The following is a 15,219-nucleotide window of genomic DNA, read 5'->3' on the forward strand; positions in this document are numbered from 1 at the left end:
ACCTGCGTATGTCATCTCTATGTAGCTGTCTTCTCAAACAAATGAATGACTTACCCTAGAACTAACTAAAGTTTAGTCTGTTGTTTGTGTAGTTTTATATGGGTCTATGGAACCAAGGCCCTCTGATGGACTGGCACCTGTCCAGGGTGTGTTCTTGCTTTGCGCCCATCATGACCATGGCCAAAATTAACCAGTTACAGAAGATCAATGTATGAATAAATGAATGAATTATTCATTCATTCATTATCTGTCAGCGCTTATCCAGTTCAGGGTCGCGGTGGGTCCAGAGCCTACCTGGAATCATTGGGCGCAAGGCGGAAATACACTCTGGAGGGGGCGCCAGTCCTTCACAGGGAAACACACACACACATTCACTCACACGGACACTTTTGAGTCGCCAATCCACCTATCAACGTGTGTTTTTGGACTGTGGGAGGAAACCGGAGCACCTGGAGGAAACCCATGCGGACACAGAGAGAACACACCACACTCCTCACAGACAGTCACCCGGAGGAAACCCACGCAGACACAGGGAGAACACACCACACTCCTCACAGACAGTCACCCGGAGGAAACCCACGCAGACACAGGGAGAACACACCACACTCCTCACAGACAGTCACCCGGAGTAAACTCACGTTTAAAGATGTGTATTTCTGTCATATCTGAGTAGAAATAGTCTTTACATGTGGTTGTTTAGAAAGTAGTACAAAATCTTTCTAACCTAGAAGTGAGCATGATTATACATTAATAAAAGTAATTCTCAGACTACGATACTGAGCCGTAGGTGCGTATAAAGAGTAGTTACTGATTTCATTAACGTATCAGGATTTTTTACTTGTGAAATGTCAGAGAAATTCAAAATGAAAAATGCAGCACTGGACACACCCATTAAAGGACTGCAAATGGTCAAGAGTAACATTAGGCTGCAACTTAAAGATCTTGACTCTTTGACTTGATGAATGGCTTCCTTCCCTTCTGCTTCAGAGGTGACCTGCTTTATAGTCTCATAGAGCAGGAGAAAATGGCTCAGGGGCAGAGGGGTGGCTTTGTGCTACTGGATTTTAGCCGACGCAGTAAGCAGGCGGAATGGGGAGGTTGACCTGAAGCCATTTGTCAGACCGCCTTCTCAGATGAGGAGGTAGTTTGTTATTGAACCGGAGATCTGATCTAATGCTAAAGGCAGGGCTCTTGTTTTTTTTTAAAATGACTGGTGAAGCCTGACCAAACAATAGTCACCGAAGCTGAGAGCTGCTGTCAGTTTAATGGAGGGAGTTAGGACCCACCTCATTAGGCTTGTAACTACAGCAGCATGTTGACCTAAGCACCAAAACGATACTGTGGCAAAGAAAGAACAGCATGGCCTTATTGTGCTGGGGTGGGGGTGGTTTGGTTAAGTTTATGTAATACTCACCACTGTTTCTTTTACCTAAATATTTGGCTCTAATGCAATGGTTTCATATTCCATGACGCTGAATCCTAGCCTTGGAGCTGGTGTTCTGATGAGCAGGGAAAGTGAGTCCACTTGTGCTTTTGTCCTGTCTTGACACGTGTCCACTGGTTTCTGCCTGCAGACGAGGCTCCAATGTTTCCCTGGTGCTGGATATGAGTGCTCTGGGCTCTGTGGAGCCTCTGAACTGTGGAGTGGTCACTCCCCGGGAACGGGCAGCTCAGGAGTACCTGCAGTCAGCCAGCCGAACTCTCTCTCGCCAGCAACTCCAAGAAGTCACAATTAACACCCAAGCACTGCAGGCCGAGTTCGCCGTGAGTCACTGAAATATGCTTCACTGTGCTCTTCTTTATGAACAGAAAAACAGATCTGAGGCGTATTTTCTTACAGGGACCGAGGATAAACAGAACACACATATTAACTTATTTGTTGATGCAAAATGAACAGGCAAGGTACAAAGCATATGGCAAATAGTGATCACATACACAGTTATCCAGCTAGCATTTTATTTTGCCACAGTGACCTAATTATTGTAATTATTGTTCTGCTCTCATTTAAAAACTGTGTTTTCTCAAAACTCTCTGCTTACTTCATCCAGGAAATTCCGATGAACTTTGTCGATCCAAAGGACCTAGACATTCCCAGTCATGGAACCAAAAACAGATACAAGACCATTTTGCCAAGTTAGTATCTCCCAACTCTGCACAGTCCTGTATCACCAGCTTGTGTATCATGCACCATCATCTACTTGGCGGCTGTTCACAGACACAGAGATATATTACTGCACTCCACGTCACATCGCATTAAGGGAGTCTGCCTTAGTCATTACCATGCCACAGCCAGAGAGAGTCAGGACGTCCACACTGATTAGAGTGAGCGCTAGAGAAAGATCATAGAGTACTGGAGTTACTGACTCAAAACAAGGGTTACATCTCCCTCTCTGAGACATATCCCCCATCCAGTGTCTAATGGGCACAAGCAGAGGTTGAAATGATGGCTGCAAGCTCCATGCTGAGTCTCTGCTCCTTTGCATTAGAGAAGTCAGTTGAGGTGTTTTGGGAATCTAGTAAGCATGCATCCTGGCCAATTCAAGGGGTAAACCAGGCAGGGCCAACTGAGAGGAGGCCCCAGGGTAGACCCAGGGCTCACTGGAGGGACCATATCTCCAGACACACCTGGGATCCCCCAGGAACAGTTAGAGGAAGTTATGGGGGATGGAGAGGAAGATGAGATGAGACATCATTTAATATATCTTTGCTGTCCAAAGAAAAAAATGTATCTCCAAAATAGTGACTTTACAGAAGAAGGAATAAAACCTTCTTAACTTAAAAAAAAAAAGTAATTTTGGAGCATTTCTATTGGTCGATTCATCATGGGATATTTCCCAAAACGTGGAGGACAGCTGCTGCTTTCACATGATGGACTAAACAAAAAATGGACAAATATGAAAGACAGTGACGACATGTTTAATTCAGTAACTCTGTTTAATGGACAAAGGAATAAAGGACAGTGTTAAAAGTATTGAAACACATCTGAAGTGTATGGTTCTACCAGGTTCTATCAGATGTCTGACTGTCTGAATCAGTTCTCTCGGACTGTCATGAGGTTGACCACTCATCTAATTTGGAAAAGCTTATGTAAGTTTCATTATGAAATGGTAATCACGTGTGTTTCTCTGCTCCTTGTCCTGTATTCCTGACATTCCTGCCTTGCTCTTATAAGGATCAAAATCGGGGCAGTGTTAATACGGGGGCAACAATTTATGATGAAATGGGTGGGTTATCTAACCCTGACGAACCAAAGCCCTTCTTACTGTACCTCCTCTTATCCAGCCAATTTACAGAGGAAGGGTTGGCCTCTCTTTATTGGCTGAGAAAGTGTAGGTCTTAAGGTTAACAAGCTCTTCCTCTGCTCTTACACGAACAATACAATTAGGCTCTGGGACATCTTGTTCCCGAAGGCTGGCTCGCTTTAAGGGACGTTTGCGCCGTTATGTAACCTGCAGGCTAGGCCGCTTGGCCTGCTAACAGCTTCCCGTTTTGGGAACATTGAGCATGTAGGGGAGGGGTTCTCTTATCAATATGCGCAAGGCAGTATACCTTCCGTCCCTCCAACAGGCCTGACTGATTAACAGTAAAAATAGAGGGGTAAAAGTGGTTTGGAAGTGAACCAAATGTTGAAACTGGCACACAGGCGAGTGGTGTGTTCCTACGGTGATCACCATACCGATGGGAAGACAAAAAGAAATGACACCCCTCTCCAGTTTTGCCCCCCTCCCAAGTTTCTGCGATTGAGCTGCAGCAGAAAGGCCCTTTTTCTGCATTGTCTTCTCACACTGGAGATGAACATTCCTGAGATGAACTGTCAAACATCTCGAGAGCCCGGGCGAAAAACAGGATGTTTTTTTTTATTCACTGTGGATCAGTGATCTTTAGATTGTGATTTTCGTTTTAGCACCTAAGAGACCCCTTTGTTCTAGGTTTACTTCCATAATAAAAGTCTTCAGCTGCACAGTAGTATGGGCTCTTAGTTTTCATTCATTCATTCATTCATTATCTGTAACCCTTATCCAGTTCAGGGTTGCGGTGGGTCCAGAGCCTACCTGGAACTATTGGGCGCAAGGCGATAATACACCCTGGAGGGGGCGCCAGTCCTTCACAGGGCAACACAGACGCACACACACACACACACACACACTCACACCTATGGACACTTTTGAGTCGCCAATCCACCTACCAACGTGTGTTTATGGACTGTCGGAAGAAACCGGAGCACCCGGAGGAAACCCACGCAGACACAGGGAGATCACACCACACTCCTCACAGACAGTCACCCGGAGGAAACCCACGCAGACACAGAGAGAACACACCACACTCCTCACTGACAGTCACCTGGAGGAAACCCACGCAGACACAGGGAGAACACACCACACTCCTCACAGACAGTCACCCGGAGGAAACCCACACAGACACAGAGAGAACACACCACACTCTTCACTGACAGTCACCCGGAGGAAACCCACGCAGACACAGGGAGAACACACCACACTCCTCACAGACAGTCACCTGGAGGAAACCCACGCAGACACAGAGAGAACACACCACACTCCTCACTGACAGTCACCCGGAGGAAACCCACGCAGACACAGAGAGAACACACCACACCCCTCACAGACAGTCACCTGGAGGAAACCCACGCAGACACAGGGAGAACACACCACACTCTTCACTGATAGTCACCCGGAGGAAACCCACGCAGACACAGAGAGAACACACCACACTCCTCACAGATAGTCACCCGGAGGAAACCCACGCAGACACAGGGAGAACACACCACACTCTTCACTGACAGTCACCCGGAGGAAACCCACGCAGACACAGAGAGAACACACCACACTCCTCACAGACAGTCACCCGGAGGAAACCCACGCGGACACAGGGAGAACACACCACACTCCTTTTTTTTTACCACTACAGTGAATCTTCTGATCAGACTTGACATGCTAATAACTCTATTTTTTACTAATTTAATGATTAATTTTTCATGTCAGATCCTCATTCGAGAGTCCTTCTGAAGAGCAAGAACAGCTGTGATCCTCTGAGCAGTTATATCAATGCCAACTACATACGAGTAAGTTCATATATTAATGAATCTTTCATTTCATCCCAAAAACTTTTAGCTTATCTTTACAATTCATAATAGAACTGTATAAACTTTCCTTGGTGTCATTTGTATTAGTTTCTTGTCATTAAAAAAATAAACATTTCAACTTACATGATGCAGTAATAAATCATGGGAGAAAATGTTTATTTTGCTACCATAGGCACGGGCTCAAAGAATGACCAGAGGAGTAACACAGGAACTCTTAAATTCACTCGTAATGTCCTTTTGGCCTTCCATACAATAGAGCGACATCCTTCAGCAGGAAGTTCAATTTGTTCTTCAGTTTTCACTGCCCTGGCTTTACTCATTACAGTAGCACACCGACCAGGGCCACTCTGAAATAACACTCTCAGTCCAAGATGAGAAGCATCAACACACACACACACACACACACACACACACACACACATACTCAGAAAAAATGGCACTTTTGAGTGTGCGGACGCTGGGGCTGGGTGGTACCCTATAGGGTACATTCCTTCACATAGGAAACAATTGTACCAAATTGCTTTGCCTTTGACTGTATTGACTCCATACATCCTGCCTTAACTTACACACCTTTACTCCATAAAAGACGAGATGATCAGGGAGGTAGTGGAGAGCAAATGCATATTAATGCCCTTTATTTTCCATTGTAAATATGACATAGTATTAACTCTGTTTTTAAGTCTGTACTCACACTATTAAAGAATAAATACAAAAATAAAAGTAAGTCTAAATCAACACATGCTTCAGAAAATACCTTCATTTACTATCATTTGTACCTTAGGGGACATATTAAATTAAATGTAACTTGTACAGTATCCTCTTTTCTTTCTCAGTTTTGGGAAAAAAGCAGCATTGTTTTCTATGGCCTCACAGTCTCCGAACATGCGATAACAGAAAATAATTAGTAGTTAAATATGTGACATTTTAGGATGGATTACTATGGATACAGGAAGGGTACCAATTTTTTATGTGACTAATAATTAATGTGAAGCCCTACTCTATTTAAACTCAAAGCTGGGATCATAGCTTGCTCTGTTTGATTTGAACAAATAGGAACTCATAAAGGTTTGTGCCTTACTTTCAGAAGAACATTTTCAGCATTTTGACTTTCATTAGCAATCTGTTTTCTCTCTGTTCCTCTCCGGAACTGTGTGCTCTTGTTGTCAGTCGATGCACGTATCCGGAAACCAGTGAAATCCTAATTAACGATGACTAAACTCCTCCCGTGCTAAACAGGCCTGTTAGAAATGTTTAAGACTGTGATTTTGCTTTATTATTTCACTGTACATACAATGGATGAAAACAGGATAGGAACAAGAGAGGAACCCTGTAGAGAGAAAACACAAATACACACACACACACACACACACACACAGATTCCGGGGCGGTTGGTGAAACATTGTCCTTAGGCTTCGGCGGAGCTGTTGATGAAGATTCTTTTGTAAAACCTTTTCTAACACACACAAACAAATCCAACAGGTTGAACTGCAAACTGTAAATACATTTCTAACTTTCTACAAGAGAACCACAATTGAAATTGAGTAACAGTAACACTGCCAGTGCTATATGAGTTCTAGGCAAGATTTCAGAAGTTTTAAAAGTTGTAAATCATTTTTCAGTCTTTCTCCACAGCCTGTGCATAGTTCTAGTTGCTATGATTTCTTCTATTTCTAGTTGTTGAAGTGTAGTGTTCTACTGCCCTCGGTGCAGCAGACTGGGATTTGATTAATTGCCCTTGTCCTTGGGAAAGAGTCATAACTCTATATTTATGCAACATGCATAAACACTTTGAAAAAGAGTGTCAGTTAAACGGTGAAGTATTATTAAAGGATGTGCCATCAGTGCTTCTTTGAAAAGCTATTGCTAATTTATACCTAGGTTTTAGTAGCAATTAAATTCCACAGAATACTGCCGCAGAAACGTAAGTAAATATAATAGTAAAATGCAGTCAGATGTTTTCAATCTCCATTTAATTTTCCTAAGGGTTATCAGGGAGACGAGAAGGCTTACATTGCCACACAAGGTCCCATGATCAACACAGTGAATGACTTCTGGCAGATGGCCTGGCAAGAGGACTCCCCTGTCATTGTTATGATCACCAAACTGAAGGAGAAGAATGAGGTGATGTGCTTCTAACTTCAGAATGCTTTTGTACAGTGTTACATCATGATGTTGTACTTACTCTACATTGTCTTGTGGTTACAGAAGTGTGTTTTGTATTGGCCTGAGAAAAGAGGGATTTATGGAAAGGTGGAGGTCCTGGTCAGCAATGTGAGGGAATGTGAGCACTACATGGTCCGCACCCTCACGCTCAAAGTATGTACTTTTTCAGTAATATAACAGAAATATAACATGTTGAAATATGATTTTCCAGATGGGTTTGGAGTCCCTTCCCTAAACCCAATTTTTCCCAAGGAAATCTGGATTAATGCATTCTTATTGATGGCTTAAATAGAAGGGTAATAATAAAGGGTAGCACCAGAAAGAGGGCATCATCAATGTATGAATGAATTAATGTAATTATAGAACACAGCTCCTGGGTCCTGGGGTTGTGGGTTCGTGCCCTGCTCCGTGTGACTGTGAGGTGTTCTCTCCATGTCTGCATGGGTTTCCTCCGAGTATACACTCCAAAATACACACGTTGGTAGGTGAATGGTTCTCTAAGGTGTCCATAGGTGTGAGTGTGTCGCCCTGCAAAAGACCGGCGCCCCCTCCAAGGTGTGTTACCACCTCTTGACAGATGATTCTGGGTAGTTAAACGACTGGTTTTCAAATTCATTCATTCATTATCTGTAAGCGCTTATCCAGTTCAGGGTTACGGTGGGTCCAGAGCCTACCTGGAATCATTGGACGCAAGGCGGGAATACACCCTGGAGGGGGCGCTAGTCCTTCACAGGGCAACACAAACACTCGCACACTCACGGACACTTTTGAGTCGCCAATTCACCTACCAACGTGTGCTTTTGGACTGTGGGAGGAAACCGGAGCACCCGGAGGAAACCCCCACGGACACAGGGATAACACACAAATGAATTGCATTTTTTTAATGACATTTTCAGTCCCTCTCATGGCTGTTTATTTGTGTCATTTCAGCAAGGAGGCCAGAGTCGTAAAGTCTATCACTACTGGTACACATCATGGCCGGACCATAAAACCCCAGACAGTGCCGGGCCACTGCTGCAGCTCATGACTGATGTTGAAGAAACCAGAGAGGCTTCTGGATCCCAAGGTCCTGTCATTGTTCACTGCAGGTACAGTGTTTGAAACAAGCATTTTTTCTCCAGGGACAGATAGGGATGAATTTTCATGCTGATGATTTATCTCAAACCGCATCCACTTTTACATGATTACGCCTTTGAAGTGGAGAGCTGTTACCATCACATTTCTGCAGTGAATTAAATAAATATATATTAGGTCTAATGCACTGAAGAGTGAGGACACTAAACAGTGCCCGGGATACTACACCACATCCTTGAGCAACTGCAGCACTGCAGAGTTTGACGTTCCTATAATTCCCATCAACAGTCACTTCTTAGTTTACCTTGACATGATGTGTTTGTTCCCAACTACTTTAATTACAGTAATCCCTCGCTACTTCGCGGTTCATCTTTCACGGATTCGCTACTTCGCGGGTTTTTCAAGGGGGCTTATGGCCGCTATATCACGGATATTGAGGGGAAATCTAGGAAAAACCTAAGTATTTCTTACGTACAGGACATGTATTGTTAATGCCCACATCCGAGTGAACTTACGCTAAATCACAGCTTAGCAATTACTCTATTAAAGAAACTGGTAGGATATCACATGTAGTTCCAGCTGAAAAACATTAGAGAATGACTGTTTAATGCAAAGGGTGGGTTGTTAACAGTAACAGGGAGGGTTTTAAAAGTCCAAATACTCGTTAAATACATAAAAAAATATCTTTCCTCTACTTCGCGGAAATTCTCCAGTAAACAAGGAACGTCCCTGGACGTTCAGAATAGGTCTAAAAGTAGTCTGTCTGTCAAGGACATATTTTAAACGTCAATGAACGTCCAAAATCCATCTTAATAAGTTAGTTAAGTGGTGACCAATTAATAACGTCAATGGACGTCCAAAATACGTCTAATAGTCGTCGTTTCAACTTTCATTTTCAACCTCAAGAGAACGTTGATTAGACGGCAGTCATTACGTTATTTCAACGTTGAATCAACAGCTAAATGTTTACTGGGTCGTTTTTCGCGAGTGGTCTTGGAACGCATCCCCCGCGAAAAACGAGGGATTACTGTATACACAAATACATTTATGGGTAAAATTCTTACCACTGTTCTTTTGTAGTCATCCCTTGGTTGATGTGACGATGTAGTTAAGTTCATATTTGTATATAAGTATATATACAAAACAGTAATTCAGCACAATTCATATATATATATATATATATATATATATTTTTTTTTTTTTTTTTTTTTCCCACAAAGGATGTCGTTTTCTTCGTTTAGCCAGGCACTTGAGCTGTAAAGTGCTCTCCTCTGAGAAAACCCAGCCCTAACAAGTCTTTGATGATAGATACCCGATACTAAAATGTTCTTCTGCTGTTCTCTAGGGAAATGTGTTCTTAAGAGAGCTTTTGAACTAGATACTTTTAAACTCCTACACAAGTGTTGTTTTGATAGAAGCTTTGAGTCACTATCGTGTTAATTTGATTGTGGTTTAAGCTTCTTTTTCATCTGCAGTTTCATCTTGTGTAAATCATCATGGGAATCTGTTTGCTCATCATTCATTGGCAACTTATGACCATGTTTGCTCTGGGTTTAGTGACAGTAGCTTTGAACTTTTAAAAGGCTGATATAACTCATTGGGATTGCTCGCCTATGATAAGCATAAAAGCTAATATGTTTTTTGTTGCATTTCATAAATGCCATATATGTATCTCTTTGAAAGTCTGTTTTTGTGGTCTGCAGTGCTGGAATTGGTCGGACGGGGTGTTTCATTGCCACAACAATAGGCTGTCGTCAGCTGCGTCTGGAGGGAGTGGTGGATGTCCTTAGTATCGTCTGCCAGCTGAGAGCAGACAGGTACATCATCAGTAAACAAACCCTTAATACTCTTCAGGGTAAAGAGCAGTTTGAAAAATCCATACACAAATGGAACTTTAATGACATATAATAAAGTGTTGGTAGTTAATAGGCAATTAAAATGTAAAAATTGAGTTTTTTGTCAGTTTGTTTAAATTATGATTTAAAAACAGTCAGTCGCATTTTATAAACGCTACAATTAACTAAACCAATTACAAGCAGATAATGATCAGAACTGTGGACTGAAGGAACTCAAACAGTCTCTTGAAAAAAATAAATGCATTCCCCAAGAAAGAAAGCCTCAACAAATGTTCATAAAAACAAATTACAACATAAAAAGTAACTTTGAATCTTTATGCAAAAGCAATATTATGAATTAAAGCTAGTTATTTTTTCCACACACCCCACCCTCCAGACTCCTGAGCTAATGGTTGTCTCTCAGGATTGCACAAGGTGCGAGACTTTCCCTGTTTGTCTGGGTTGGCGTTTCCTCTCGCCACCTTTTCAGTTTCAGACATTTAAAGACTTCCTGAGTCTACTGGGCTGTGTCGGTTGTAACACAAGCACAAACGGGGGCACCCCCATTACTCCAGGAAGTGGGTACATTCTCTGAGAATTCACACACTAATCAGCAAAGCTGTATGTTATAAATATGCATGTAGGGTGTATTTTAAATGTAATAGAATGTAATTTAGCCAGTCAGCCGTCTACAACCAATTATTTTGGTAGACGTGAGCTTGTTTGTTCCTGGATGCCCGTGATGCTAACTTGTATGGTGCTGAAATATGGTCGCACTTGATAATAGTAAACAAATATAGTATTTTCTTTGAACCAGCCATAGTTAAGATTTTTTAAAGTGACTATAATTCTTCTTTGAAGCCTGACTCACCTGATTTAAAAAATCAGATCGCTTTGTTGTTTGTGAAGGGGCCAGTGGATCTCCCACTTACAAAGCAATGTTATAGACATTTCACCAAATTAGTTTTAAGAAAAGAAATGAAAATTGTAGCAGATCCATTCCTGATGTCATATGTAATGATGTAATGGTGTTTCTCAGGGGCGGAATGATCCAAACTGAAGAACAATACGAGTTTGTCCACCATGCCTTGCATCTCTACGAGAGCCGCCTGTCAGCAGACGCTGGGCAGTGAACACGAACGGAGGCGAGAGGAGGACGGTATAAGATTTCTGCACATATTCTACCAGGAAGAATAATCTCTCAAGGGTCAAAGAGTTCTCATTTTGCCACAAGGCGTGCCACACAGAGCAGGAGGTCTTATAACGGATGGGATTTGTTTGTTTTTTTGTTTTTTTAAGTTGGATCTTGATGACCTTATGGTCTAGGCTTGTGGTGATCATACCTCTCAAGAATCTCAACAGACTTATCAGCGAATGTGATGTGCTTTTTTTTTTTTGTTTGTTTGTTCTTCTCTCTTACTCTGGAGGAACTTTGTCTGCCTCTAAAGACCCTTGTGTCCACCTCAAATGAAGTCACCCTACGTGATTAACCAGCCCTTGACCCTTTGTCCACTTCATGGCTGACGGTACTAGTGTTCAATTCAAGGGTCTATAGTGATCAATAACTCCGTGCACAATGTATATGAAGACTGTTAAACGCATCACCAGGAGTCATCCAGGAGTCGTTAGTCTCTGCAGATTTCATTCTCACTTCAGTGAAGGCACTAGTACAAAAACAAGAATCAATGGCCTAAAAGTCCAGCATGAATGTTCAAATCAAAAGTCAGGCAGGGAGTGGAGTTTTCTCTGTAAAAAAAATGCCAAAGTTTGTTAGTTTAAGGTGTTATTTAAGCCAAATGCACAAAAGTCAATAGCAGGATTACATAACGTTCAGTATTTGACCGTCATGTTTGTTGACCACAATAGACAGGTGTAGATCTGCTATTCCAGCTCTTGTATTATTTTCTTAACAATTTGATGAGAGAGGGAGGGTTATACAATAATGTCCGTGGTGCAGTTTGAAATATACAGAATTGTACTTTGTATATCAGAGTTTAAAACATATATATGTAAATGTAATGCTAATTATGGCGGTTATTTTTGTACATTTTAATCTGAATACCAGTTTGATATTTTTACATCTGAGTTAGAGGTGAGTCTATCCTGCATGATTCCAGCCCTCAAGATTTTGATCACTGTATCCTATATGGTATAAAAGGACTTAGGACGTAGACGCATCATTTATAACCAGGTTAATAATATGTTTTTTGTCGTCTAAGGTGAAATCTATTAAAAAATTATGTGAAAACGCCCAAATATTGACCATCCACATCACAGGGAATTTTATTCCACCACAGATTCAGACACAAGAAGCTGATTCAGCTGTTTCTCTTCTGTACAAATGTATTTCACATGCAAAGAAAATATTAAATGTGTAAAACTGTGGCAAGTGGCTGCTTTGGGAATATCACTAGTCGCTCAGCTTTCTGTAATTTCATCCACGTGGCTCAGATTAGCAGCTTAGTCTCAGTAATGGGAAATGATTGCTGTTCAGACAATTGATGAGAATATTATTCAACCTGAATAACACGTCCAGTTTACTCTACACTCATTGTCATTTTGTCAGCTCCTTACCGCTAATCAAATTCATCTGTTACTCTGCATACTTTCTTAGTGCAAACCTACCCTTACCCTGTTCATCAAAGGTCAGGACTCCCACACACCAGATATGATTTGGGTGGTGGATCATTCTCAGCGCTGCAGTGACACTGACGTGGTGGTTAGTGTGAGTGTGTGTTAGTTGTGTGCTGCATTGGTGTGAGTGGATCAGACACAGCAGCGCTGCTGGAGTTTTAAACCCTGTGCGCACTCGCTGTCCACTTTGTTAGACACACCTACCTCACTGATTAACACTGGACACTGTTGACTGAATATTTTTTGGTTGGATGACCATTCCCTTTGCAGTAGATCCACTGCCCAGCCGAGACACAACGTTAATGTGATATCTATTCTTTATTTATTTATTTATTTATTTTTTGGTTGAACTAAACACAAACACAGTTTTTATTGTTAAACTTTGGTTGACTTTTTGGAAGAGAATGTAAATGAAAATAAGTTGTAGATTAGTGAAGTGCTTCATGGACCACAGCTTTTTAAACCAAAACACTCACCTCCATTTTAGAGGTGAACTGTTTTTTTGTTTGTTTGTTTGTTTGTTTTCTTTTCTTATTTTTTTTATGTCCAGAGCTGCTGGAGCCTCAGATACAAATGAAAGTAATGTATTATGACAGAAAATATTTTTCTTGTTTTTACAATGTGTTAAATAAATAAATAAATTCATTCATTCATTATCTGTAAGCGCTTTACCAGTTCAGGGTCGCGGTGGGTCAAGAGCCTACCTGGAATCATTGGGAGCAAGGCAGGAATACACCCTGGAGGGGGCGCCAGTCCTTCACAGGGCAACACACACACACACACATTCACTCACACACTCACACACATATGAGTCACCAATCCACCTACCAACGTGTGTTTTTGGACTGTGGGAGGAAACCGGAGCACCTGGAGGAAACCCCCACAGACACGGGGAGAACACACCACACTCCTCACAGACAGTCACCTGGAGGAAACCCACGCAGACACAGTGAGAACACACCACACTCCTCACAGACAGTCACCTGGAGGAAACCCATGCAGACACAGTGAGAACACACCGCACTCCTCACAGACAGTCACCCGGAGAAAACCCACGCAGACACAGGGAGAACACACCACACTTCTCACAGACAGTCACCCGGAGGAAACCCATGCAGACACAGGGAGAACACACCACACTTCTCACAGACAGTCACCCGCAGAAATAAACAGCCCATCACACATTTCTGGTGTGAATCAGGTAGTGTTGTATGTGTGAATACATATAAGAACCACAGCTGCATCGCTGCGTCTGATTTACACAGCCACACGGGCTCACACCCAACCATTTGCCATTCTCACTGCAGCTCTGAGAATGATCCACTACCCAAATAACACCCGCTCTGAGGTTGTTGGGGTCCAGACCATTGAAGGACATTCGGAAGGGGATCTATCTACATGCTACAAAGTGCCTTGCAAAATGATTAACCCCCTCTCTGGAATATTGATGACACATGCAGATATTATTTATTTATTCATAATAGCAAACCAGTAGGCGTAAAATAATGTAGAAGATTTGACTTTAAAAAGCTCCTGTGTTCTATTACTTTGGAGAACAGCTTTTTGTTGCAGTATGAGATGATTGTGGCTTTTCATTATAATTGCATATTCATTTGGGGATCTGGAGCCCACCCACCCACCCAGTGATTTGTTTGTGGGCTGCCTAATCAGTAAACGTGATAAAATGAGTTGTTCTGGAGAGATAAGAGCACTGATTAAATTATGGAGAAAAGAAAAACCGAGAAGAAAGAGAACCAAGCAAAAATGTGTAAAATCCAGAGCCTCTGCTACATGCTACATGCTAATCCTCTTAAAAGAACAGGTGCAGAAAGCAGCCGTTCTGAACAGGGCTGTTTAGACAGGGGGAGAACAAAGCTGTGCTGTTTGATCCTTGTGGTATTTGGACCAAAGCAGGTTATAGATAAGATTTATATGAAGTTGTAGAACATTTCCTCTATAAATTGTGTCTGGGTCTCTAATGCTTTCTGGAAAATTCCAACTGTCTGCAGAACTATGGACTGTAGACTGGTTCACTTTCACTTCATCACTTCAGCTTCTACCATTTTAAACTAGTAATGGTATGTGGCAGAACTGTAGCACAATAAAACATAGCTTCAGCAGAATTTCATTCATAAAATGTTTCATGATTTTGGGAAACGAGAAGTGAGAGGAAGTGAAAACTAATTGGTGTCATTATGATATATTTTCAGATTCATACTTTATCTCTCTCTCTCTCACTCCCTCTCTTACACACACACACATACAAAAGTATACAATACAATACAATAAATATATAAAAAATACATTTAAAATACTGAAACTTGGAGAGAGATCCTTTACTCTCTCTTTGAAATTGGTCATTTATTGTTTACCGAGACATTACTGAGAACTTATTTATTGATTGTTCTGCTT

The 15,219-nt window shown here is 41.8% G+C and overlaps 1 protein-coding gene across 1 annotated transcript in view; it reads left to right on the plus strand.

Moving 5' to 3' along the window:
• The window catches only part of ptprr (protein tyrosine phosphatase receptor type R), a 58,995-nt gene extending 44,553 nt beyond the window's left edge, over positions 1–14,442 (plus strand). Inside the window, exons 7-14 of the mRNA XM_066668079.1 lie at positions 1,575–1,764; positions 2,049–2,133; positions 5,001–5,080; positions 7,085–7,222; positions 7,307–7,417; positions 8,195–8,352; positions 10,042–10,155; positions 11,213–14,442. Coding sequence (XP_066524176.1) covers positions 1,575–1,764; positions 2,049–2,133; positions 5,001–5,080; positions 7,085–7,222; positions 7,307–7,417; positions 8,195–8,352; positions 10,042–10,155; positions 11,213–11,306 — 970 coding nt within the window. The 3' untranslated portion in view covers positions 11,307–14,442. The remainder of the gene's footprint in view (positions 1–1,574; positions 1,765–2,048; positions 2,134–5,000; positions 5,081–7,084; positions 7,223–7,306; positions 7,418–8,194; positions 8,353–10,041; positions 10,156–11,212) is intronic.
• Positions 14,443–15,219: the final 777 nt, after the last annotated feature.

Source organism: Hoplias malabaricus, chromosome 4 (assembly GCF_029633855.1).
Source record: "Hoplias malabaricus isolate fHopMal1 chromosome 4, fHopMal1.hap1, whole genome shotgun sequence".
Lineage (NCBI taxonomy): Eukaryota > Metazoa > Chordata > Actinopteri > Characiformes > Erythrinidae > Hoplias > Hoplias malabaricus.